The sequence below is a fragment of the Mustelus asterias genome, chromosome 14, assembly GCF_964213995.1.
Source record: "Mustelus asterias chromosome 14, sMusAst1.hap1.1, whole genome shotgun sequence".
Lineage (NCBI taxonomy): Eukaryota > Metazoa > Chordata > Chondrichthyes > Carcharhiniformes > Triakidae > Mustelus > Mustelus asterias.
In genome coordinates, this window is record NC_135814.1 from 76,376,767 (window position 1) to 76,404,722 (window position 27,956).

The 27,956-nt window shown below is 45.6% G+C and overlaps 1 protein-coding gene across 3 annotated transcripts in view; it reads left to right on the plus strand.

The window, feature by feature from the left end:
- plcl1 (phospholipase C like 1) overlaps positions 1 to 27,956 on the plus strand; it is a 635,760-nt gene that overhangs the window by 532,235 nt on the left and 75,569 nt on the right. For 2 of the 3 annotated variants that reach the window (XM_078228648.1, XM_078228647.1), the window contains exons 4-5: positions 17,920 to 17,995; positions 25,613 to 25,722. In XM_078228648.1, coding sequence (XP_078084774.1) covers positions 17,920 to 17,995; positions 25,613 to 25,722 — 186 coding nt within the window. The remainder of the gene's footprint in view (positions 1 to 17,919; positions 17,996 to 25,612; positions 25,723 to 27,956) is intronic. The other variant, XM_078228649.1, reaches the window with a different exon arrangement.

Consider the following 27,956-nt stretch of genomic DNA (forward strand, 5'->3'; position numbering starts at 1 on the left):
GTAGGTGGCCACATAATTGAAGGGAGTGGGAGAAGATCAGTGATGGAGACCCCTAGTTGTGTCTACTGACTCTCTTTGAAGATGTGGAGATGCCGGCGTTGGACTGGGGTAGACACAGTAAGAAGTCTCACAACACCAGGTTAAAGTCCAACAGGTTTATTTGGTAGCACGAACTTTCAGAGCGCTGCCCCTTCACCTGGACTCACCTGATGAAGGGGCAACACTCCGAAAGCTCGTGCTACCAAATAATCCTGTTGGATTTTAACCTGGTATTGTGAGACTTCTTACTGTCCCCTTGAAGAGCAAGTTATGGAGTCGGTGCCCCCGCTGCGACCTCCATCAACACCTTGGAGGTGTAAGTAAGCTCTGGGGAAAGCAGCGACCATCGGCAGAGGCATCAACTGCACCATCCACAAGCGCAGATACAGTCACGTGGGTGGGACATGTTAGCAGTGAGGCTTATGGGGCACTTTCTGGTGAGCGCTACCAGGCGGGAATGTCCAAGGGATTGGGCAGGCGGATGTCTACCGGAGCCAAGGAGACAGCTGACCCCCAGCCAGTAGCCAAGCTGTTGGAAACAGTTTTCCTGAAGCTGCTGGAGGTGCAGAAGCAGAGCTGGGGATTGCCGGGGGGGGGGGGTGTCAGCAACATTCAGGCAACTGTAAGGCTGTTTGATGCAGTCCCACAGCCTTCAGTTGCAGGAGATGGTGCCGGCATTGTGTGGCACCCAGCCCAACACTGCAAGGGTGGCAGCCACAGTGGAAAGCCTGGGACTGGAGAAGGTAGCCTTGTGGAGGGGTCCAAGGCATAGCTGAATCTCAGAAGACCACGACTGAGGGCTTCTGAAGCATAGCCCAGTCACAGAGGGCCATGGATATGGGCTTTGAGACCTTGACCCAGTCACAGTGAATAATTGTGGAGGGGCTCCAGAGCTTAGTCCAGACTCACAGGGCTATCGCTAAGGTCTCTCATACCATGGTGCAGATAATGTTGGGCCTTCAGGACTGGCAGTGCCAGTTGACGCAAAGGCTTCTGGAGCTCACTCCAGCTGCCCTTCCATCCCATGGAATGTCCCTGGGGCAACGAGGACCCCAAGGGAGGAGGAAGTGCTGGAGCCCATGCCGGGGTCTTCCACCTAGGAGACTCCAGCAGTGCCCAGCTCTTCCAATTACCCCGTTCTTGACACCAGTGCATCTCATGGACAGTGGGCTGTACAGGATGGTACAGCTACATTGGTGACTCCCAAAAGTCGGCTGGGGGCCCCCAAGTTCTAAATCTGCTCCCCCTTATTTTGAGGCTAGTTCTAGTTTTACCCGCCAGTGGAAACAACTTCCCTGCTTCTAACGTATCTATTCCCTTCATAATTTTAAATGTTTCTATAAAATCCCCCCTCATTCTTCCAAATTCCAATGAGTATTGCCCCAGACTATTCAGTTTCCCCTCATAAGCCAATCCTCTCAAATCCGGAATCAACCTAGTGAATCTCCTCTGCACACTTTCCAGTGCCAGTATATCCTTTCTCAAGTAAGGAGACCAAAACTGTACACAGTACTCCAGGTGTGGCCTCACCAGCACCCTATACAGCTGCAACATCACCTCCTAGCTTTTAAACTCCATCCCTCTAGCAATGAAGGACAAAATTCCATTTGCCTTCTTAATTACCTGCTGCACCTGCAAATGCAAACAAACTTTTTGCGATTCATGCACAAGGATACCCAGGTCCCTCTGCACAGCAACATGCTGCAATCTTTTACCATTTAAATTATAGTTCATTTTGCTGTTATTCCTACCAAAATGGATGACCTCACATTTACCAACATTGTATTCCCATCTGCCAGACCCTTGCCCACTCACTTAAACTATCTATATCCCTTTGCAGACTTTCAGTGTCCTCTACACACTTTGCTCTACTATTCATCTTAGTGTCATTTGCAAACTTTGACACACTACATATGGTCCCCAACTTCAAATCATCTATGTGAATTGTAAACAATGTAAGGAGTCTAACAACACCAGGTTAAAGTACGACAGGTTTATTTGGTAGCAAACGCCACTAGCTTTCGGAGCGCTGCTCCTTCGTCAGGTGATCTGCTCATAAACAGCAAACAGGGCATATAAAGACACAAACTCAATTTACAGAATAATGAATAATGATTGGAATGCGAGTCTTTACAGCGAATCAAGTCTTAAAGGTACAGACAATGTGAGTGGAGGGAGCATTAAGCACAGGTTAAAGAGATGTGTATTGTCTCCAGACAGGACAGCTAGTGAGATTTTGCAAGTCCAGGCAAGTTGTGGGGGTTACAGATAGTGTGACATGAACCCAATATCCCGGTTGAGGCCATCCTCGTGGGCAGAACCTGGCTATCAGTCTCTGCTCAGCGACTCTGCGCTGTCGTGTGTCGTGAAGGCCGCCTTGGAGAATGCTTACCCGAATATCAGAGGCCAAATGCCCGTGGCCACTGAAGTGCTCCCCAACAGGAAGAGAACAGTCTTGCCTGGTGATTGTCGAGCGGTGTTCATTCATCCGTTGTCGTAGCGTCTCCATGGTTTCCCCAATGTACCATGCCTCGGGACATCCTTTCCTGCAGCGTATCAGGTAGACAACGTTGGCTGAGTTGCAAGAGTAGGTACTGTGTACCTGGTGGATGGTGTTCTCACGTGAGATGATGGCATCCGTGTCGATGATCTGGCACGTCTTGCAGTGGTTGCTGTGGCAGGGTTGTGTGGTGTTGTGGTCACTGTTCTCCTGAAGGCTGGGTATTTTGCTGCAGACAATGGTCTGTTGGGAGTTGTGCGGTTGTTTGAAGGCAAGAAGTGGGGGTGTGGGGATGGCCTTGGCGAGATGTTCGTCTTCATCAATGATATGTTGAAGGCTCCGGAGAAGATGTCGTAGCTTCTGCACTCCGGGGAAGTACTGGACGGCGAAGGGTACTCTGTCCGCCGTGCCCCGTGTTTGTCTTCTGAGGAGGTCGGTGTGGTTTTTCGCCGTGGCGCGTTGGAACTGTCGATCGATGAGTCGGGCGCCATATCCTGTTCTTATGAGGGCATCTTTCAGCATCTGCATGTGTCTGTTGCGATCCTCCTCATCCGAGCAGATCCTGTGTATACGGAGGGCTTGTCCGTAGGGGATGGCTTCTTTAACGTGTTTAGGGTGGAAGCTGGAGAAGTGGAGCATCGTGAGGTTATCCATGGGCTTGCGGTACAGTGAGGTGCTGAGGTGACCGTCCTTAATGGAGGTGCGTGTGTCCAAGAATGCAACCGATTCCGGAGAGTAGTCCATGGTGAGTCTGATGGTGGGATCCAACTTGTTGATGTCATCATATAGTTGTTTCAGTGATTGCTCACCATGAGTCCAAAGGAAGAAAACGTCATTCATGTATCTAGTGTATAGCATCGGTTAAAGGTCCTGTGCGGTGAAGAAGTCTTGTTCGAACCTGTGCATGAAGATGTTGGCATATTGAGGTGCGCATTTGGTCCCCACGGCTGTTCCGTGTGTCTGGATGAAGAACTGGTTGTTGAAGGTGAAGACATTGCGGTCCAGGATGAAGCAGATGAGTTGTAAAATTGCATCTGGAAACTGGCAGTAGTCGGTGTTGAGTACTAAGGCTGTTGCAGCAATGCCATCATCGAGGGGGATGCTGGTGTAGAGTGCCAAGACATCCATTGTGACGAGGAGTGCTCCTGGTTCAACTGCTCCATGTGTGCCGAGTTTCTGTAGGAAGTCCGTAGTGTCGCAACAAAAGCTGGGGGTTCTTTGTACAATGGGTTTCAGGATGCCCTCGACATAGCCGGAGAGGTTCTCGCACAGGGTCCCATTGCCCGATATGATGGGACGGCCGGGTGTGTTTGCCTTGTGTATCTTCGGGAGGCAGTAGAGATCTCCAACACGGGGAGTACGTGGGATGAGAGCACAGAGGGTGTTCTGAAGGTCCGGATCAAAGGTCTTGATCAGAGTGTTGAGTTGACGGGTGTGTTCTTTGGTCGGATCTGTGGGTAACTGTCTGTAGTGTTCCTCGTTGTTCAGTTGTCGGTACACTTCTTTGCAGTAATCCGTTCTGTTCAGTATCACGATGGCCCCTCCTTTGCTGGTTTGATGACAATGTTGCGGTTGGTCTTGAGAGCACGGATGGCATTGCGTTGTGCTTGGGTGATGTTCAGACTGTCTTGTGAGTGCGGCTGATGAATTTGGTGTTGACGCACCTCCTGATGGCTTGGGAATACATGTCAAATCGAGGGCAGCGGCCTTCCGGAGGGGTCCAATTCGACTCTTTCCTCTTCAGATGCACTGCGGATTTCTCTGTCGGCTGTTCCGGTTCATTGGCTGTCTCATTGTGTTCGCTGTTGGCCTCTTGGGATTTATGGAAGAACTCCCGCAGCCTCATTCACCTGATGAATTCCTCTGTGTCTGCTGCGAGACTGATGGGGTCTATTTTGGTGGTGGCGCAAAAATTGAGCCCTCGGCTGAGAACTTCGATTTCATCTGGTTGAAGTGTGTAGTCCGACAAGTTGACAATGGACTTTCCTGCAGTGGTACTGTTTTCTACTGTGGTACCGGGGGAGGCTTGGTTGCTGCTGGTGGTGATGCCGAGTTTCTCAAGTTTCCTGTTCTTGGTGTGCATGTAGATGGCGTAGTTCCTTTGTCTCGTCTGCTTGGCAGAGTTTCACAGCTGGTCTGCGTCCTGAGTGTTACTCTTATCACTAAACAGCTCAATCTGTCCAACAAACTCAATGCGAATTCCTTTGTGCTCCAAACGCTTGCCCGGTTGTTTAAAGGTAAGATTCACCTTCCCTGTTACAGATTCACCATCATAAAACAGATAATGTTTCTCTATTTTGCATCTTCACTTTTAATCTCTGCTGTTTTCCTGGTGCCTGCGTCATTGAGGACGATATTGATGTCACACACTGGAGTAAATAAACCACCTAAGAGCACAATGAGAATATGGATTCTATCTTGGTTTCCAGGCTGCAGCGTTTGCTGTAGAGTTGGTGTATGAGGTGGTTGAGGAGTGTGAGAGAGGTGCGATGGCAAAGTCTCTAGGCGTAGTCTGTGTTATAGGTTGACCTGAGAGGGTTCGTGATCTGTAGTCTTTTCGGTATCTTGTCTGCTTTCTTGCATCTTTGTAGAAACTTGATGTCTGTATCGATATGCGCGATCTTCTTGGAGATCCTCTCCACTTGGAGCCGGCAGTTTGTGGTTTCGATGGTAGTCATGATGTGGAACATCATGTAAACAATTGCGGTCCCAACACCGATCCCTGAGACACACCACTAGTCATTGATTGCCAACCAGAAAAACACTCATTTATCTCCACTCTTTGCTTTCTGTTAGTTAACCAATCCTCTATCCATGCTAATGCATTACCTGTAACACCATGCGCCTTCGTCACATACAGCAGCCTTTTGTGCGGCAGCTTGTCGAATGCCTTCTGGGAGTCCTGATACACCACATCCACCGGTTCCCCGTTGTCCACCGTGCTTGTAATGTCCTCAAAGACTTCCAGTAAATTAATTAAAGAGGACCTGCCTTTCATGAACCCATGCTGCGTCTACCCATGAGACAATTCCTATCCAGATGTCTCGCTATTTCTCCCTTGATGATAGATTCAAGCATTTTCCCCACTATAGAAGATAAGCTAACCAGCCTATAGTTACCCATCTTTTGTCTACCTCCTTTTTTAAACAGTGGTGTCACATTTGCTGTTTTCTAATCTGCCGGAACCGCCCCAGAGTCCAGCAAATTTTGGTAAATTACCACGAGCACATTTGCTATTTCCCCCGCCATTTCTTTTAGTACCCTGGGATGCATTCCATCAGGGCCAGGAGACTTGTCTACCTTTAGAACATAGAACGGTACAGCACAGTACAGGCCCTTCGGCCCTCGATGTTGTGCCGAGCTTAGTCCGGAACCAAGATCAAGCTATCCCACTCCCTATCATTCTGGTGTGCTCCATGTGCCTATCCAATAACCACTTGAAAGTTCCTAAAGTGTCCGACTCCACTATCACAGCAGGAAGTCCATTCCACACCCCAACCACTCTCTGAGTAAAGAACCTACCTCGGACATCCCTCCTATATCTCCCACCATGAACCTTATAGTTATGCCCCCTAGTAACAGCTACATCCACCCGAGGAAATAGTCTCTGAACGTCCACTCTATCCATCCCCCTCATCATCTTATAAACCTCTATTAAGTCGCCTCTCATCCTCTTCCGCTCTAAAGAGAAAAGCCTTAGCTCCCTCAACCTTTCCTCATAAGACCTATCCTCCAAACCAGGCAGCATCCTGGTAAATCTCCTCTGCACTCTCTCCAATGCTTCCACATCCTTCTTATAGTGAGGTGACCAGAACTGCACACAATATTCCAAATGTGGTCTCACCAAGGCCCTGTACAGTTGCAGCATAACCCCACAGCTCTTAAATTCAAATTCCCTGTTAATAAACGCTAACACACTATAGGCCTTCCTCAAGGCTCTATCCACTTAAGTGGCAACCTTCAGAGATCTGTGGATATGAACCCCAAGATCTCTCTGTTCCTCCACATTCCTCAGAACCCGACCGTTGACCCTGTAATCCGCATTCAAATTTTTCCCCCAAAATGAATCACCTCGCACTTATCAGTGTTAGACTCCATCTGCCATTTTTTGGCCCAGCTCTGCATCCTATCAATGTCTCTTTGCTGCCTACAACAGCCCTCCACCTCATCCACTACTCCACCAACCTTGGTGTCATCAGCAAATTTACTGACCCACCCTTCAGCCCCCTCCTCCAAGTCATAGCCTCATTAGTTTGCCCAATGCTACCTCTTTAGTGATAATGATCGTTTCTAGGTCCTCACCTGCCTCCACCTCTGTGTGCACCTTGAGGAGTTACTTAGGTGTAGCGGTTGGCCACGTAAGAGTAAAACGTTGTAGGTTCACCAAGAGGGCACAGGTGAAGGCAGGCACCGTAGTTAGTGAGAAGTTAATTGGCTCTGTAGATAATCACTATTCAATGTTATTGCACCCCACAGCTGTGACTCATCTCTCTGTGATGTGCCTCTCGCAGGGAGCTTCATACCCTGACCATACCCACATACGCTCAAGAGTGCCGTTCGGCAAGAGAGAGGCCCAGCATCCCCCCAAACAGTCCCAGCAGGAGGGACTGTATAGGCAGTCTGGGATGGCATTTTCATCACCTACTGGCCTGATACACCGCGGAACAATGGCAGTGTGGGCCTCATTGTAGTGAGTTTCCACCTTGGTCTCAGGCCTCTTCACTGGCTTCATCAGCCATGACCGCAGCCAGTATCCCTCGTCCCCCTCAAGCTATCTTGGTAGCCCGGGGTGGTCTTCAAAGACCCCAAGGATGTCTGAGCTCCGCAAGATGTAGCTCTCGTGCACACTCCCTGAGTGGCGTGCACACATGTGCATGATGTTCATCCAATGGTCACAGACTATCTGGACATTAAGGAAGTGGAACACCTTTCAATTTATAAAGGGCACTTTCTGATTCCATGGAGCCCGCAGGGCAACGTGTGACATTTATTGTCATACATGGGGCATCCCAGCAATGGTGCAGAAGCCTGCAGCAAGGGCATCCTGTTGGGCTTGGGCCAGGTCAATGTGTATGTAGTGGCCTGCCCAGGCATATAGAGCATCCGGCACCTCATGGATACACTTGTGGGTCGACAACTGTGAAATGCTGCAAAAGTCATCGCTTGAGCCCTAGAAGGGCCAGGACGCATAAAAGTTGAGGACCACCTTCATAGCCACACTTATGCTCTACGTGAGTGCCAGAGCACTGAGCCCAGTCTGCCACATGCTGACGCCAATGGCTTGTGGTATCAGGGGTCCATACATGGTGGGGGGGCTAACTATCTGGAGGAGCAGCTTCGCATGCGTGCACCCGCCTGGACGTTTGGTTCATTGGCTTCTAGGAATGGTGCGCAGTTCAGACAGATGGTGGAGAAGCGCCTATGTGACTTTCATGTGATGGGAGGCCATTGTAGGGAGCACTGCAGAGTCCATGCAGTGTGAGGAGCTGTGTTAACGCCTGCCAAGTCCCCTTGATTGTGGCGACAACAGCCAGACCTGGTACTTGTAACTGTGTGAGGCCTGGGATGGAATATCTGCAATAAACCACGAAGCCCGTCCACCAGACAGACAGAACTGTGCTTACCCCAGTCCAATGCTGGCATCTCCACATCATTACCAGACAGATGGCAGGGTAACCAGTGCAACATTAGTGGGGTTGGGACCCAACCTCACATGCAACCCCTCAGGGGACATTCAGGGGCCAGGGGGCACACGTGAAACATGAGCCTCGAGCCAGCGGTGACCCCTGACCTGTGGATTCCTGGCCCAGCATGAGCTCCCCCAAGCCTCCCGCATCCATGCAAGCCACCCACCCCATCCCACACATGGCGGTGGCTGACCCCAAACATGGTGTGATTGCAGGCTAAGGTCGCTACCGATATTGCAATCTAGTCAATCTCATGCAATAAGCTTAACGCAGTTTCTGGACACAATGCAGTTTGCGCCATTCGAAAGGGGCCAGGAAGATCGCAAACTATTTGACGCCGGCTGTGAATCTGATTTTTAGCCTCGTGCGCTGTTTTCCTGGCTCCCTGCCATTTGTGCCAGGCACGACAAGGTGATAAATCCCATCCGATATATTTCACAATTAGAGGAGTTTTACTCCAGAGAGGCTTGATGTATTTTACAAGCATGCTTTCATGATTAAACTCCTGCCTTGTTAAAAATGTTCACTCTTAAGGATAATGTATGCGCACACACTGTGGTCAGGATGCATCACCTGTCAGTTGCATCCATCAACACATTTCAGGCACGCGGCACAGTTTCCCACTGCAATTGATTCATTTTCTGACAACCTCACTCATGAAATCGCTTGTAAACAGCTGCAGTTTTTGGTTGAGGATTGCTGGAATGTTTGAGAAGACTTTTATTCTTTTTCAAAATAAAGGAGAATGTGACATTTAGTGAGAATCTGTACACCTGTAGGTTTAAAGAAATACCTTTTAATAGTCCTCCTTATTTCTTTTCAATTCTTAGGGCACATCAGGTAACTCATATTTTTTGCACTGATTGTGTTTTAGGTTACTTCCACAACAAAGTTTCTTTTTTAATTGAATAGGTAGTTAGACTGATCCACAGCCCCCGAGCAGGCGAACCTGTTACATCCAATGGGGTGGTCCCACTCCACTCCCACCAGGCAAGAGGAACCCAGTATTAAGCGGCTGATTTCTCCCACCTCCCTCTCCTGCCCCTCCTGCATTACTTTTGCCTCCCTGCTCTTTTTGTTGTTTGTCTTTTCTGACTTTTCAGTATGATGATGAAATCAGTGTGGTGCTTGGATGCTTCTGCTTTGTTTACATACAGTAATAAATATCCTAAGCTGTACTGTTAACAAGTTTGTTGTTGCTTGTACTGGATACTATTTGTCATGTTGCTGCCAGAAAGATGAAGCTGGTTAGGGTCAGGACTGCTCTGTGACTGGAATTACTGAGTATATTGGCCTAATAATGTAGCTTGAATGAAGCAAAGTTATACAATTAAAATGTTGTCATTAATTGCTAAAGGAAGAGTACATAAAAGTAGTGAAGTGTTGCTGCCACTGTACAAAGCATTAGTGAGACCGGACTTTAGAATATTGTGTATGGTTTTGGTACTATTACTTGAGGAGGGATGTAGTTGCATTGAGACCACAAGACATAGGAGCAGAATTAGGCCACTCGGCCCATCGAGTCTGCTCCACCATTCAATTATGGCTGATATTTTTCTCATCTCCATTCTCCTGCCTTTTCCCCATAATCCCTGATCCCCTTATTAAGCAAGAACCTATCTATTTCTGTCTTAAAGACACTCAATGACCTGGCCTCCACAGCCTTCTGCGGCAAAGAGTTCCACAGATTCACCACTATCTGGCTGAAGAAATTCCTCCTCATCTCTGCTTTAAAGGATTGTCCCTTTAGCCTGAGGTTGTGCCCTCTGGTTCTAGTTTTTCCTACTAGTGGAAACATCCTCTCCACGACCACTGTATCCAGGCCCCCTCGCAGTTTTCTGTAAGTTTCAATAAGATCCCCTGTCATCCTTCGAAACTCCAACGAGTACAGGCCCAGAGCCCTCAACCATTCCTCATACGATAAGCTCTTCATTCCAGGGATCATTCTTGTGAACCTCCTCTGGACCCTTTCCAAGGCCAGCACATCCTTCCTTAGATATGGGGCCCAAAACTGCTCACAATACTCCAAATGGAGTCTGACCAGAGCCTTGTACAGCCTCAGAAGTTCATCCCTGCGCTTGTATTCTAGCCCTCTCGACATGAATGCTAACATTGCATTTGCCTTCCTAACTGCCGACTGAACCTGCACATTAACCTTAAGAGAATTTTGAACAAGGACTCCCAAATCCCTTTGTGTTTCTGATTTCCTAAGCATTGTCCCATTTGGAAAATAGTCTATGCCTCCATTCCTCCTTCCAAAGTGCATAACCTCACACTTTTCCACATTGTATTCCATCTGCCACTTCTTTGCCCACTCTCCTAATCTGTCCAAGTCCTTCTGCAGCCCCCCTGCTTCCTCAATACCACCTGTCCCTCTACATATCTTTGTATCAGCTGCAAACGTAGCAGTTTGCCTTCAGTTCCTTCTTCCAAATAGTTAATGTATATTGTGAAAAGTTGTGGTCTCAGCACTGATTCCTGAGGCACACCACTAGTCACCAGCTGCCATCCCGAATAAGACCCCTTTATCCCCACTCTCTGCCTTCTGCCAGTCAGCCAATCCTCTATCCATGCCAGGATCTTACCCTTAACATCATGGTCACTTAACTTATTTAACAGTCTCCTATGCGGCACTTTGTCAAAGGCCTTCTGGAAATCTAAATAAATCACATCCACTTGTCCTCCTTTATCTAACTTCCTTGTTACCTCCTCAAGGAATTCTAACAGATTTGTCAGAAATGACCTCCCCTTGACAAAGCCGTGCTGACTCAGTCCTACTTTATCATGTGCTTCCAAGTACTCTACGATCTCATCTTTAATAATGGACTCTAAAATCTTGCCATTGGAGGCAGTTCAGAGGAGGTTCATTAGATTGATTCCAGAGATGAGGGATTTGACTTACGAAGAGAGATTGGGCAGTTTAGGCCTATACTCCTTGGAGTTTGGAAGAACGAGAGGAGGTGTACAAGATGCTAAGGGATATTGACAAAGTAGACATGGAGATACTGTTTCCTTGACACGGTGGCACAGTGGTTAGCACTGCTGAGTCACACTGCCAGAGACCCCGGTTCTATTCCAGACTTGGGCTGGACTGTCTGTGTGGAGTTTGGACATTCTCCCCTGTCTGCGTGGGTTTCCCCTGGATGCTTGGTTTTCTCACACACTCCAAAGTTGTGCAGGTTAGGTTGATTGACCATGTTAAATTGCCCCTTAGTGTCAGGGGGATTGGCAGGGTAAATATGTGGGGCTACGGGAATGGGGCCTGGGTGGAATTGTTGTTTCAGGCTCGATGGGCTGAATGGCCTCCTTCTGCACTGTAGGGATTCAGTGATTTAACAATTCTTGTGGGGCCATCTAAACAAGGGGTCATAGTTTTAGGATAAGGGCTAGTAGATTTTAAAAAGGTATGAGGAGAAATTACTTCTCTCAAAGGGTCATGAGTCTGTGGAATTCACTATCCCAGAGCGTGGTAGATGCTAGGACTTTAAGTAAATTTAAGGAAGAGGTGGACAGATTTTTGATTAGTATGGGTTTGAAGGGCTATGGTGAATAGGCAAGAAAGTAGAGTTGAGGCCAAGATGAGATCAACTATGATCATATTAAATGGCAGAACAAATTCAAGGGGCTCAATTGCCTACTCCTGCTCCTAGTTCTTATAATTCGTATGAGGTCCAAAGCTCTGGCAGTTAAGAGTGGACGACTTCAAAACTCCTTTTAAAACATCCTGTAGCCCCATGTGCTGGTGTTTGGCACAGTTTGCACCTCCCTCTCCTGGGTCCTGGGACCTGCTGGCCTGCATCCTTGGGTCTTTAAAGAAATGGCTGCAAAGATAGTGGATGCATTGGTTGTAAATTTCTAAAATTCATTGGCTTCTGGAAAGATCCCAGCAAACTGGAAAACCACAAATCTCTCTTCAAGAAAGGAAGGAGATAAAGAGCAGGAAACTATAGCTAAGTTTGCCTCATATCTGTAATTGGGAAATTGCTGGAATTCATTATCAAAGAATCAGTAGAATTTAATCTCTCTTTGGTATTCACAACCTCAGAGAGTAGTGGAGGCTAGGTCACTGAATATATTGAAAAGTGAGTTTGACAGGTTTATGATCTATTATGGGAGTCAAAGGTTATGGGTTACAGACAAAAAATTGGATTTTAAGCCATAATCAGATCAGCCATGATCTCATTGAATGGAAGAGTAGGCTCAAAGGGGCCAAATCGTCTACTCTTGCTCCTATTTCTTATGTTCCACTTACTTCCACTGCCATTTTTCTAAAGGCTTGTAAAATCTGTAAATCAGGTTAAATCAGAGACTGTCAGCCTCAAAGAACAAATAACAAAGAACAAAGAAAATTACAGCACAGGAACAGGCCCTTCGGCCCTCCAGGCCTGCGCCGACCATGCTGCCCGCCTGAACTAAAACACCCTACCCTTCCGGGGACCATATCCCTCTATTCCCATCCTATTCATGTAATTGTCCAGACGCCGCATAAAACTCACTATCGTATCTGCTTCCACTACCTCCCCCAACAGCGAGTTCCAGGCACCCACCACCCTCTGTGTAAAACACTTGCTTCGTACATTTCCTTTAAACATTGCCCCTCGCACCTTAAACCTATGCCCCCTAGTAATTGACTCTTCCACTCTGGGAAAAAAGCTTCTGACTAGCCACTCTGTCCATGCCCCTCATAATCTTGTAGACTTCTTTCAGGTCGCCCCTCAACCTCTGTCGTTCCAGTGAGAACAAACCAAGTTTCTCCAAGCTCTCTTCATAGCTAATGCCCTCGATACCAGGCAACATCCTGGTAAATCTTTTCTAAACCCTCTCCAAAGCCTTCACATTTTTCTGGTAGTGAATTGAACATTATATTCCAAGTGCGGCTTAACTAAGGTTCTATAAAGCTGCAACATGACTTGCCAATTTTTAAACTCAGTGCCCTGGCCAATGAAGGCAAGCATGCCGTATGCCTTCTTGACTACCTTCTCCACCTGCGTTGCCACTTTCAGTGACCTGTGTACCTGTACACCCAGATCCCTCTGCCGATTAATACTCTTAAGGATTCTGCCATTTACTGTATATTTCCTATCTGTATTAGACCTTCCAAAAGACATTACCTCACATTTGTCTGGATTAAACTCCATCTGCCATCTCTCTGCCCAAGCCTCCAACCAATCTATATCCTGCTGTTTCCTCTGATGGTCCTCATCGCTATCCGCAAATCCATCAACCTTTGTGTTGTCCGCAAACTTACTATTCAACCAGTTACATTTTCCTCTAAATCATTTACATATATTACAAAGGTCCCAGCACTGATCCCTGAGGAACACCACTTGTCACAGCCCTCCATTCAGAAATGCACCCTTTCACTGCTACCCTCTGTCTTCTATGACCGAGTAAGAGTTTTAACAACACCAGGTTAAAGTCCAACAGGTTTATTTGGTAGCAAATGCCATTAGCTTTCGGAGCGCTGCTCCTTCGTCAGATGGAGTGGAAATCTGCTCTCAAACAGGGCGCAGAGACACAAAATCAACTTACAGAATACTGATTAGAATGCGAATCTCTACAGCCAACCAGGTCTTAAAGATACAGACAATGTGAGTGGATGACCGAGCCAGTTCTGTATCCACCTTGCCAACTCACCTCTGGTCCCATGCAACTTCACCTTCTGCATCAGTCTGCCATGAGGGACATTGTCAAAGGCCTTACTGAAGTCTATATAGATAACATGCACTGCCCTATCCTCATCAATCACCTTTGTCACTTCCTCGAAAAACTCAATCAAGTTAGTGAAATACGACCTTCCCTTCACAAAAACATGTTGCCCCTCGCTAATATGTCCACTTATTTCAAAGTGGGAGTAAATTCTGTCTCAAAGAATCCTCTCCAATAATTTCTCTACCAATGACGTAAAGCTTACGGGCCTGTAATTACCTGGATTATTCTTGCTACCCCTCTTAAACAAAGAAACAACATTGGCTATTCTCCAATCCTCTGGGACCTTCCCTGTAACAGTTTTAACAACACTAGGTTAAAGTCCAACAGGTTTATTTGGTAGCAAATACCATTAGCTTTCGGAGGACTGCTCCTTCGTCAGATGGAGTGGAAATCTGCTCTCAAACAGGGCACAGAGACACCTGTCTCTGGGTCTCTGTGCCCTGTTTGAGAGCAGATTTCCACTCCATCTGACGAAGGAGCAGCGCTCCGAAAGCTAATGGTATTTGCTACCAAATAAACCTGTTGGACTTTAACCTGTGTTGTTAAAACTGTTACTGTGTTTACCCCAGTCCAACGCCGGCATCTCCACATCATGATCTTCCCTGTAGCCAGTGAGGATACAAAGATTTCTCGTAAGGCCCCAGCAATTTCCTCCCTTAACGCCCTCAGTATTTTGGGGTATAACCCATCAGACCCTGGGGACTTGTCTATCTTAATGTTTCTTAAGAACCCCAATACCACCTCCTTTTTGATCTCAACATGACTCAAACTATCACTACCTTCTCACAGTGGCCTTTTTTCTGGTCAGAGGAGGCGGGAGAGAGGGAAACACTAACACAAGCCTCACCCCAGAGGCAGTTGATTGTCCACTTCCTTCACCCATCTCCGTAAACTCCAAAATTATCAGGTTGAAACCAGTCTCCTGATATGCTTGCAATTTTACCCCACTTAACCCCCAACCTGCACCTAATCCCATATGTTCACCCATGTCAAAGATCCCTCTGATAAAATTTATAAAGGCAGTGAGCTAGATATTAACAAGGCTCAGTCGTGTGGAATAGCAGAGGGACTGGGGGTTATGAGTTTAGAGAATATTACAAGCAGCACCTCAAGTTGAGGAAAGGCGAACCTTAGGTTTTATGTGTACAGGTAGAATATAAACATCAAAAAATATTGAACAGCCCATATAAAATCTTGATAAGATCTGTCAGAGGACAACATCCACAATTTTAGGGGATAAAGGGATGAAGGAATGTAAGTACAGGAAGATGATAGGTAATATTGATTGAAATTTGCATGGTGGTTTCATTTCACAATGGATTGGGTGAACCAAATAGTTTCTTCTGTGTTGTAATTTCTACATCTTTGTGTGTATTGTATTCTGTCTAGTCCAATCACAAAGGGAAACAATTAATAGAGAGCCTGTTAACTCAAGTGACTGGGAGCTCATCTCAGAACCATCAGGCTTTCAGTTCTGATTATTTTAAAGCTAGTCTGTCAGGTCAGTTTCATTAGTTGCTGAGCTGCTGCCTCTCAATTTAGGCAGATTTGTGGTTCCGATTGTTTTTTTTTAAAGCCTACCAGAAAATTGAAGTTACCCGAAGGTCAGAAGCTGCACAGCAACTGTCAAGCGAGTGCTTTTTGTTGAAAAATGGTAAGTGAAATCCCTGTAATTTTAGAAACAATTGGGTGGTGTCTGTGTCTGTCAGAGTTGATGCAATATGATGTAATTTAGGATGGGTATTGTCATCCAGTTCTAAATCCATCACTTGCATGTCTGGACTACTTATAGGATGTTCCTGTCTCTTTTCCTCACTTCAGGCAGGAATTGGGATGTGATGCAAATGGGGGCCGAAACTGGAGCAGGTCTCCCCAACACAAACACACGGACACACACACTGACACAAAAAGTGCCAACATACCTTCTTTGTACCTAGAAATTTCATCCCCTCAGTGTTTAGGTTCACACATGGAGAATGGTCCAGTAAGGTATTGAAAGCTGCTACTGCCTCTGGTAGTGGACTATCAGTCAAATAACTTCAGGAATGGATAAAACAAATCACAACAATTTATTTACTTTTTTTGGAAAAGATGTACATGGCTTGATTTGCTTTTGGAAGAATTTTAACTGTAGCGAAACATTATGTTCCTGTCTTCCTTTCTAATAATTTGGTCTTCTAATTTAATCATGTGGTATTATTATGGAAAAATAAATATATGGATTTTATGTTGTACAAAGTGCCAGACAAATATAAAGCTTGTAGGAGTAAGTGTTGCAAAAAGTTTTACTTTAAAACTTTGGGATTTAATTTAGCCATTATTTACAACTTCATGTGCTAATTAAATTAACAAGTGGAATATACTCCATGTTGTTTTCATTTAATGTATTATGGAACAAATACATCAGCAATAAGTATTTCTTCTCAACTATTATTCTGCATCCTATAGTAGGTATTATTACTTATTCCCTGGATATAAACTATGTCAGATCAGGACAGTGTAATTACTTTACTCAGATTAAAATAAGGATTTTATGGAATTATAGCAGCCCCACAGTGCAGAAAAGTCCATTCGGCCCATCGAGTCTGCACCAACTCTCTGACAGAGTACTTTATCCAGGCCCTCTCCCCCACCCTATTCCTGTAATCCCACACATTTACAATGGCTAATCCATTTAACCTACACATCTTGGGATACTAAGGGGCAATTTAGCATGACCTAAATCCACCTAACACACTGTGGAAAGAAACCAGAGCACCCGGAGGAACCCACGCAGACACGGTGAGAATGTGGAAACTCCACATAGACAGTCACCCAAGGCTGGAATTGAAACCTGGCGCTGTGAGGTTTTCAAGGGATTTTCTATTTTGCTCAAGGTTAAAAGGATTAAGTATCTTCTCATAAATAACTATACATATTTTTATTCAGACATGAAACAGTCTTGGAATTTTGAGAGCTTGCCTTTATTTTCACTGAATTCAGGTTTGTTATAGCAACATTCCTAAGCACTTTAGGCAGCCATTTGCTGTACCAATATAGTGAATATGAATGATACTTCTCTGAAATTGAATCGAAAGTTCATTATTGAGTTTATGTGTTGATTAATGTACTAATAAATGTGATGTGGAGATGCCGACATTGGACAGGGGTGGGCACAGTAAGAAATCTCACAACACCAGGTTAAAGTCCAACAGGTTTATTTGGTATCATGAGCTTCCGGAGCGCTGCTCCTTCATCAGGTGAGTCTAATAAATGTGGGACAGTTGCTGTTTACTTATGTCAGAATGCCTTAACAAAATACTTTTCACTTTGTAATGTGGTATATTTGTGATTTTTAGCCATAAAGTATTTATGCAGCTACCAGTTAAAAGACCCTACTCACAATCACTTCCAAGAACCTTTTCAAGATATTTTAGTGTATCTGGAGTGACCAGCTTTGATTTCAGGACATGTTCCAATTCAGTCAAATCACAACAAATTTTCAACAAACTCAGCAAACACTAAATAACATTCTCAGAGATTATTTTAACCGTGCACTGCATTGAAAGTGTAGAGGTTGATAGAAGTAAACTAATTCTGTTTATACCCATTATTGTAAGTATTCTGTTGAAAATATATACAGGTGCTTTGGGTGTTCTGTTAAAATACCTTTAGCAAACTGACCAGCACTTTTTAAAAATCAATTGGTTCCTTAGAGATCAAGAAAGGGGAGAGGGAAGAGAGACTTCTGAATATAGAAGTGAATTTTAACGAATTTCCCAAGGTAAATGATTCAATGATCCAAGGAAATAAATAATTATAAAAGCTGCTATAACTATTAAGTTCAATTAAATATTACATTTCTATTTCACATTGAGGAGCAATATTTAACTTGCAAGTACTGAGACTGAATATGATTGCATTGAGCAACAAAGTAGTGCCCTAAGTAATGAAGTGCACTGCTCTCCATTTGTGTTTTCATCATTTGTATTTTGTTCACAGGTAATACAGGAGACAAGGTACCTGATTGATGTTGCAGATACTTTATATGACAAGATCCAGCAGTGTCGTATGTCAGGTAGATGAATTACAATCACAATTAATCTATATATTTCACAATGTAACTTGTAGTGCCGTACCATTGAACATAATGTTTGTAAATTTATTCCCCGTAAACAGCTGTTTTTCTTGAATGAAGTAAGAGTTTTAACAACACCAGGTTAAAGTCCAACAGGTTTATTTGGTAGCAAATGCCATTGGCTTTCGAAGCGCTGCTCCTTTGTCAGATGGAGTGGATATCTGCTCTCAAACAGGGCAGAGACACAAAATCGAGTTACATAATACTGATTAGAATGCGAATCTCTACAGCCAACCAGGTCTTAAAGATACAGACAATGTGAGTGGAGGGAGCATTAAGCACAGGTTAAAGAGATGTGTATTGTCTCCAGACAGGACAGCCAGTGAGATTCTGCAAGTCCAGGAGGCAAGCTGTGGGGGGTTACTGATAATGTGACATAAACCCAAGATCCCGGTTTAGGCCGTCCTCATGTGTGCGGAACTTGGCTATCAGTTTCTGCTCAGTGACTCTGCGCTGTCGTGTGTCGTGAAGGCCACCTTGGAGAATGCTTACCCGAAGATCAGAGGCTGAATGCCCGTGACCGCTGAAGTGTTCCCCCACAGGAAGAGAACAGTCTTGCCTGGTGATTGTCGAGCGGTGTTCATTCATCTGTTGTCGTAGTGTCTGCATGGTTTCCCCAATGTACCATGCTTCGGGACATTCTTTCCTGCAGCATATCAGGTAGACAACGTTGGCTGAGTTGTGAGAGTAGGTACCGTGTACCTGGTAGATGGTGCTCTCACGTGAGATGATGGCATCCGTGTCGATGATCCGGCACGTCTTGCAGAGGTTGCTGTGACAGGGTTGTGTGGCATTGTGGTCACTGTTCTTCTGAAGGCTGGGTAGTTTGCTGCGGACAATGGTCTGTTTGAGGCTGTGCGGTTGTTTGAAGGCAAGAAGTGGGGGTGTGTCTTTAACCTGTGCTTAATGCTCCCTCCTCACATTGTCTGTATCTTTAAGACCTGGTTGGCTGTAGAGATTCGCATTCTAATCAGTATTCTGTAACTTGATTTTGTGTCTCTATATGCCCTGTTTGAGAGCAGATATCCATTCCATCTGACAAAGGAGCAGCGGCGCTCCGAAAGCTAATGGCATTTGCTACCAAATAAACCTGTTGGACTTCAACCTGGCGTTGTTAAAACTCTTACTGTGTTTACCCCAGTCCAACGCCGGCATCTCCACATCATTTCTTTAATGAAGACAGCAGAGTAACATTCCGTGAACCTTCTGTAAAACTTGAGCTCATCCAAAACTTTGCTGCCCGTATCCTAATTCACACCAAGACCTGTTCAACATTCACCCTGTGCTTGCTGATCCACATTAGCAATGCCTCAATTTTCAAATTCTCATCCTTGTTTTCAGATCCCTCCATGGCCTCATTCCTTCCTAACTCTGCAACCTCCTCCAGGCCTACAACCCTCTGAGATCTGTGCACTCCTCCAATTCTGCCCTCCTGCTCATCCCCAATGGCATTCAGCTGTCTAGACCCCAGAGCTGGATTTTCATTTTGGAGGCTGGGATTGATAGGCAGGACTAAACCAGTTGTTGCGAACCCACCTTCGTCACCAAATTGCAGAAAATTAGAATTTTCTGGAAACCATGGCCTTAATTGTCTTGGGATAGGCCTACTCCCTCCAGTGGCAGGCAGAAGCACAATGATACCATAGTAAGCAGGTTAAAATGTCCATCTTCACTCCCAAAAATCATCGATCCTGTTCTTCCAAAGGAATCAGTGGCAAAGGTTGAGTTGTACCAGAAAGGCTTCATAATCTAAGGAAATTTAAATCATCTAATCAATTTAAACTGCCCCCCTCACTCTAACTCCCTCAACCTCCTCACTCCCACCCCATCACTGCCTCACCCTCATTCCCTCATCTCCAATACTATCACCATCCTGACTCTCACTCCTTTCAAGAAGCTCACTCCCCTCAACCTCACCCCATCACCCATTATCCACTTTATGAACAGAACTCACAAGCTCTACTATAAAAGTTAGAAGCCATAAAATAGTCTATAAAACTAACCAAATAAACAATCAGACACTTCAAGCCAGCAGTGTAAATAGAGTCAAGCATTTGTAAAATGATTTGGCAGGTGGATTGTAACCAAGAGCCCGTAACTCTCCATAAGTAAACAAACAGACTTCAGAACTGCTATGCCAACAGATATCCAGACTGAATACATAAAAACAATGTAAAAACTTAATCAATTAGATATTATTATCACACTCGGCCACACTTGCAATACTATACATTATACAGTGTCATTTCATTCATTCCATGAAATTTTCTGATTTACCTGAAGCCTCTTCCCACATTTACAGTGTTGATCTTTTACTTAACAGCTTGCCAATTGGCAGAATTAACAATATAGCAAACACATTGGCCCAGATTTTTGCTCCTGGATCGGATGCGCAGAAATGGGGTAATTCCCAACTTAGCGAACCTGATCTTTAAAAATGAGGCTGCTTGACCTCTGATTTTTTTGGTCAAGTTGGTGGTGTTGTTGGAACTACAAGAGGGGTCAGGGCAGTTTTCATTGAATTTCATAGAATCCTTACAGTGCAGAAGGAAGCCATTCGGCCCATTGAGTCTGCACCGACCACAATCACACCCAAGCCCTGCCCTATTCCCGTAACCCCACATATTTACCCGCTAATCCCCTGACACTATGATCAATTTAGCATGGCCAAACAACCTAACCCTCACATCTTTGGACTGTGGGAGGAAACCGGAGCACCCAGAAGAAACCCACGCGGACACGGTAGCACAGTGGTTAGCACTGCTGCTTCACAGCTCCAGAGAGCTGGGTTCGATTCCCGGCTTGGGTCACTGTCTGTGTGGAGTTTGCACATTCTCCTCGTATCTGCGTGGGTTTCCTCCGGGTGCTCCGGTTTCCTCCCACAGTCCAAAGATGTGCGGGTTAGGTTGATTGGCCATGCTAAAATTGCCCCTTAGTGTCCTGGGATGCGTAGATTAGAGGGATTAACGGGTAAAATGTGTAGGGATATGGGGGTAGGGCCTGGGTGGGATTGTGGTCAGTGCAGACTCGATGGGCCGAATGGCCTCTTTCTGTACTGTAGGGTTTCTATGATTTCTATGACACGGGGAGAATGTGCAAACTCCATACAGACAATGACTCAAGCCCGGAATTGAACCCGGATCCCTGGCGCTGTGAGGCAGCAGTGCTAACCACTGTGCCACCGTGCCGCCCATTTGATGTTGGAAATAGTATGGGGTATAGGAGGGCCAAGCATGCATTAGGTGACTTGGGTGCAGGTATAAAGCTGGTCTTCAGAAAGACCCATGTGAGAGATAAGTCATCCATGATGAAGTTCCTGTGCCTCGGAGGGGATGTGATTGACTTGTCAGCTGAGGGTCAAAACTGTAAATGTTGTCCAACTATTGGTTGATCTTGGAAGAGATGGCCAATTATTGGCTTTCCCTGTGGAAGAATTGCCACTGTTGCTGCCGAAACAAAATGTACTCTACTGAACCACTGAAAGCATTGAGTGGATTTACAAAATACAGCCATGGGGATGACATCATCTTTCCATCACTACCTGGTAGAAAATTATGCAATCAAGTAGCTAACTTCACAGATCTAGTTAGTCATGTGGTTAGCTGCACGTATCTAGTCAGTCATGTAGTTAGCTGTTCTGGACCATTGGCCAGAATGGATGGTGTCAAGGTTCTTTTAAAGAGCTCATTCACGCGCAAGGTGTCTTTTCTGCATATATGCTACAAAATACAATCCTATCAGTATGTAGAGGGTTCATGACAGACTCAGCATTGTTGGCATGGTTTGATTATGAACAATTTGGTGTCATGGGCTCCTTATTTAAAGTCACTGGCGTTCACATGAGGCCGTTTGTGAATGACTTGGTGCTATGTCTGTTTACAGTATGATGAGGTCCATGGTTATGATGGTGAGCATTTCACTCTTTTGAATGTGCCTGAGTCAAACTCAATGGGCGCAATCTTACGAAAAAAATTCTAAATGCCGAGGGAGTGAGAAAACAGGAGAGTTTCAGAACTGTTTTTTGGGCGGGTTTGAAAATGCAATCTGACACTGTCACTTTTTTGGAGAGAAGTGCAATTTTCACCAGTTTGGCGGGGGGCAGAGCCTAAATCCACTAGTGAACTGGGAGACCTCCTGACAGCCCACCCAGTCCCCTGTCTCGCTGCGCCCCCCCCCCCCCCCCCCAACCCCGCGGACATCTCCCCCCAACTCTTGTGCCTGTGCCGATTCCCCGCCCGCCGATCACCCCCACTGCCCACTCCCCCGGCACTGCCCCATAGTTAGTGTGCAGCCATGTCCCTGACCACCCGGGGCTACAATGGCCTCTGATCCCCCTGGCTAGGCCATCATGTCTAGTCTCCGCTGATGGAGACCAGCCGTGATTTCCGCCAGTGTGAGGTCCGACTGGTGGGTAGGTAAGTGTAAGTGAGGCCGGACAATACCATGTGGGACTCACTAATGACATGCTAATCATGTTATTAATACCTAAATCTCACCAGCAAAACAGAGCTGGTAAGATTGTGTGAGGCAAGAAACCAGACGCGGACTAGCATTCTGGCCACTCACACAATCTTAACACCTCGCCTTGCTAAACGACGGGCAGGACGAGATCATAAAATCTCACCTATTGATGTTTATTTTCTCCCTTGTGGGGATTGGGCAGTCCATTGAGTAATTGTGGAGCATAAGATTCTTTAGATGGAAATATGTCACCATGGACTGGCTGATGTGTGATATTGGAGGACCTTATGAGAATCTATTTTGCACAAGGGCCCGTCAGGCAATGATCCCCTCCCATATGAAGTCAGCCTTGCCTACTTGCCATTGGCAGCCTCCTCATCTTCATCCATTTCGAAATCTTCTGAATGCACAAAGGCTTTTCTTCCTCCTCCTGCTCCCCACCTTCCTCCTTCTCCAAGGTTGGAACTCTGCCACGGTGTCAGCATCATTGATTTCTAGGGCCCTCTACTGTGCAGCATACACACACCACCACTATACCTTTGTTGGGGCATATTGCAGAGCTTTACCTGAATGATCAAGGCACCTGAAACACATTTTTAAAATGCCAATTGCCTGCTTGATAGTGCTCTTTGTGACAACATGGCAGCTCTTGTAGTGGCCTCTGCCTCCAATTGTGGGGTCCTCAAAGAGGTTGTTATCCAAGTTCTTAAGCGGTAGCCCTTGTTCCCTAGAACCCAATCGTGGATCTGTATTTGTGACCGACAAAATAGAAGGAGTTGAGAACTCAAGAAGTCAGGAACCTTGCACTCACATGAAGGAAGACCTGTTGTGGTCACAAACCACCTGGACATGGATTGAGTGGAAGGACCTCCAGTTAACAAAGGTGTCCAAATGATGAGTTGGGGCATTTATAGCAACAAGGGTGCACCTGAAGGAAGCCTTCTAATTGGGCAAAGGCCGTGACCTTCTGAGTTTGAGATGCCAAATCCACAGGGAAACGAATATGATTCCCCATGTGAATAAACAAGTTTTAGTTACAGTCTTAGGCAACTGTGTGCTGCTGACTGGCATATACCAGACGGGTCACCTGATAACCCCTGGAAAAATTCTGAGGTTTAGAAGCTGAAAGTGATGGTTACTTTCACAGCCACTGGCAGGGCATAAGGGTCAATGGATTGTGGCTTGGGTTGTTGCTGAACCATGCAAAATACGTCTGTAACTGTCTCGCGGCTTAACTGGGTTGCCTTTGGCACTGGTTCTCTTGTGACGTTCAGATAGGGGGCGGAATCTTCTAGTCATTCACGCCCCATTGCTGCTGCAAGTCAGGATAGAGAATTTGGCACCCAGCCAAATCTCTAGTCACAGCAGCGGGACCAGAGAATCCTGCCAGGGCGAGCAGTCGAAGATTCCACCCAGGATGCTCTAGGTCTGTACACCAGTCTCACAGGGTATTACCTGGTTGTCCTGCCTCTCCTTCTCTTCCTTCCTGGTTCTGGAGCAGCAGCCACACCCTCCTGACCTTTTGTTCTTCCTCTGGTTCCAGCTGCTCACGATGACTGGCTTCTCTGGCCTTGATGTGTGAGGCTGTCATGCCCATTTTTATGTTCCTTCACACGAAACATTATGCATATTCTCTGGCACAAAGTTCCTTCTGGCATCTGGGTGCATGAGTCAGTAGGAGTAAAAATAATTGCCCTGTGACACCCGCAGTCTCACCTTCCTGCTGCCTTGAGTTAAGGTAATGACTGTTGGAATTTGTTCTCGGGCTATGAATAAAATTTTAAGCAAATTCAACTGGGGTCCCCTACCTCTCTTGGCTATGTAAAGAAATACACCAAGTTCAAACCTGCTCTTACCAGGTTCACTTTTGCACACTCCATGTTCCACGCTCCTGGGCTACTGAAATCCAGCACAGCGCAGGCAGCGGTCCATTTAAATGTCCAGCTGCCTCTGTAAAATATGCCTACAGCTAATGCGCCTCACCCATATTCCCAACCCTGTGAAAATGGGAAGTGCCGTATTTGGAGGCAGGACTTCATTTTAGGCCAGTTCCAATATTTTCACCACGACAAAGAGCCTGTCCATCATGATGAAAATCTGGACCATTGTTTAGTGGGTGGTTACATCTTCCAATCACAGCACTGTCATGACTCACCTTAGTGAACATAAATACAATTCAAGCTACAGCTTTTCATGATGAACTGTAACATAGGCAAAACCATTTTACTTACCTTTTAAATTCTTCCTGCCTCCACCCCATGATTCACACTTCCATGCAGCTAGTATAAAATTTGGAAGCTACTAGAGTCTGGCTGCCTCCCTGAACATTCAAACATTTACTGGAGGCAGACTAGTTGCCTTCTTAATAGAGGCGGGCCTGTTCTGGGGTCTAGTGCATACCTCTCATGAAAATGTGTTAGGCAGAAATAGACCTCCAGTTAAACCAGTCGGCAAGCATTTATTTTCCAGTCCCACCTCCATTTGATCCTGATCAGGACCGTGAAAATGTAGCCTCTAGGCTCTGAGATTTGTTCCCTAAACATGTCTTTCTCTTTCTTTAAGATGCTTCTTAAGACCAAGCCAAGTTCCTGTGGATTGCCTTGAGATGTTTCACTTCGCTAGTTGCAATATGTAGATGTCAGTTGTTGTGCAGTTAATAATCCTGTGACATATATATCACTTCCCTTCACATCATACATAAGAGTGGAAATTTCTGATCTCAGGCGACACAACATGTGTCTGTACCTAGTTGCAATCTTCACCAGACAGGCGACTGGGGGTGGAATTTGACATGGTGATATTTTTCCAATGTTGCAACTTAGCACATTGTTACACTAAAGTATAAAGCTTTGCTGTACACCTAATGTATACTATACAACATAAATGTATATATAAGATGGGAAATAAATATCCTTCTGCAATTGTTTGGAGATACAACTATTATTTGATAGTGACATGAAAGTCGAATCATTAAGTTTTAATTATTTTGTTAATACTCTTGTCAAATACACAAAAGCAATAAAGATTTGTGGTCTTTAAAAATAATGCCACGTGTATGCTACTAACTTGTATTTTATGTTCCAATATCTTTAACAGGACTTGAATTTCATGAGGAAATACATAATTTAGCAAAAAAGGAGGGTTTGAAAGGAAGCAAGTTAAGTAAAGCATTTGAAAGCTTTGCATGGAATATCACCGTATTGAAGGTAAAGTAATAACTAGGTGAACTCTTGTGTGAATGTTGTCAGAAGTCACGACTAAAATGAGGCAAAGTGAAATTGGACATTTTCAGTGATAACATTTGAAGGGTTCACAAATGGTTGGTCCAATTGTAATTTAGAATTTTGCGCAGAGACAAATGGTACTAAATAACTAAATCATCAAGATGGATGATGTGAGGGGGAGAAAAATACAAGGCAAAGTGGAAACCAACATTTGGATGACCAAATCCTGTTAGATGAAAATGAAATTTTTTGGATCTGGGTGCTAATTTTGCAAATCAGCAGCTCTTTAGGGAAAACAGAACCTATGGACTCCACTCTGAGGAATTTTATGACCACGATTCACTCAATGTGCACTGAAACCCAAAGCTTCCAAGTTCTATGGCCGTTCCGCCCAGGGCAGCGTGATGGCACAGTGGCTAGAGTCCTGCTGCCTTATAGTGCCAGGGACCTGGGTTCAGTTCCTGGCTTGGGTGACTGTCTGTGCGGAGTCTGCACATTCTCCCCATGTCTGTGTGGGTTTTTTCCAGGTACTCCGGTTTCCTTACACAGTCCAAAAGGCGTGCTGGTTAGGTGCATTGGCCATGCTAAATTCTCCCTCAATGTATCCGAACAGGCGCCGGGGTGTGGCGACTTGGGAATTTTCACAGTAACTTCATTGCTGTGTTAATGTAAGCCTACTTGTGATACTAATAAATAAACATAAACTTAAACTTCAACTTCCCAGTAATGGTCCATTTGAACCCACAAATAGCTGAATATACATGCACACTAGACTATTGTTTACAAGCCAGTCATTCTGGGGTGCTGGTTAGTCACACAAGGGATGTGTTAGGGAGGAGAGATATCAGCAATGTTTTTCTGGATCTGCTGTTGAAGCCGCCTATATATAGAATCATAGACAACATAGATGGAGGCCATTTGGACCATCAAGTGCACGCTGGCTTTCTGTAAGAGCATTTTCAGTAGTTCCCATCCCCTACATTTTCTATGTTGCTCTGAAATTTTTCTCCCTTCAGGTCCTTATCCAGTTCCCTTTCGAAAGCCACAATTGAATCTGCCATCCACCACCCACTCTCAGATCGTGCTTTCCAGATCCTAACCATTTGCTCCGGTTGATACCGGAGATGAGGGGTTTGGATTATGAGGAGAGGCTGAGGAGATTGGGTTTGTACTCGTTGGAGTTTAGAAGGATGAGGGGGGATCTTATGGAGACTTATAAGATAATGCGGGGGCTGGATAGGGTGGAGGCGGAGAGATTCTTTCCACTTAGTAAGGAAGTTAAAACTAGAGGACACAGCCTCAAAATAAAGGGGGGTCGGTTTAAGACAGAGTTGAGGAGGAACTTCTTCTCCCAGAGGGTGGTGAATCTCTGGAATTCTCTGCCCGCTGAGGTGGTGGAGGCTACCTCGCTGAATATGTTTAAAGCGCGGATGGATGGATTCCTGATCGGTAAGGGAATTAAGGGTTATGGGGATCAGGCGGGTAAGTGGTACTGATCCACGTCAGATCAGCCATGATCTTATTGAATGGCGGGGCAGGCTCGAGGGGCTAGATGGCCTACTCCTGCGGCACGGTAGCACAGTGGTTAGCACTGCTGCTTCACAGCTCCAGGGTCCCGGGTTCGATTCCTGGCTCGGGTCACTGTCTGTGTGGAGTTTGCACATTCTCCTCGTGTCTGCGTGGGTTTCCTCCGGGTGCTCCGGTTTCCTCCCACAGTCCAAAGATGTGTGGGTTAGGTTGATTGGCCAGGTTAAAAATTGTCCCTGAGATGTGTAGTTAGAGGGATTAGCGGGTAAATATGTGGGGGTAGGGCTTGGGTGGGATTGTGGTCGGTGCAGACTCGATGGGCCGAATGGCCTCCTTCTGCACTGTAGGGTTTCTATGTTTCTATGTTTCTATTTCTTATGTTCTAAAAAGACTTTTTCTCAATTGGCCTTTGGTTCTGTTGCGAATCAATTTAAAGATGTTCTTTGGTTCTTGACCCTTCAACAAACAGGAAAACGTTCACTATGTCTCCTGTCGAGATCGCCATGATTTTGAAGATCTCTTGATATTTTTCCTCAATCTTCTCTAAGGAGAACAATCCCAGCTTCTCCAGTCTATTATCCAGTTAACTAAAATACCTCATCCCTAGAACCATTCTCAGAAATCTTTTTTCACCTTCTGTAAAAGCCTTCACGTCGTTCCAAAAGTGCAGAGTCCTGAACTGGAGGCCA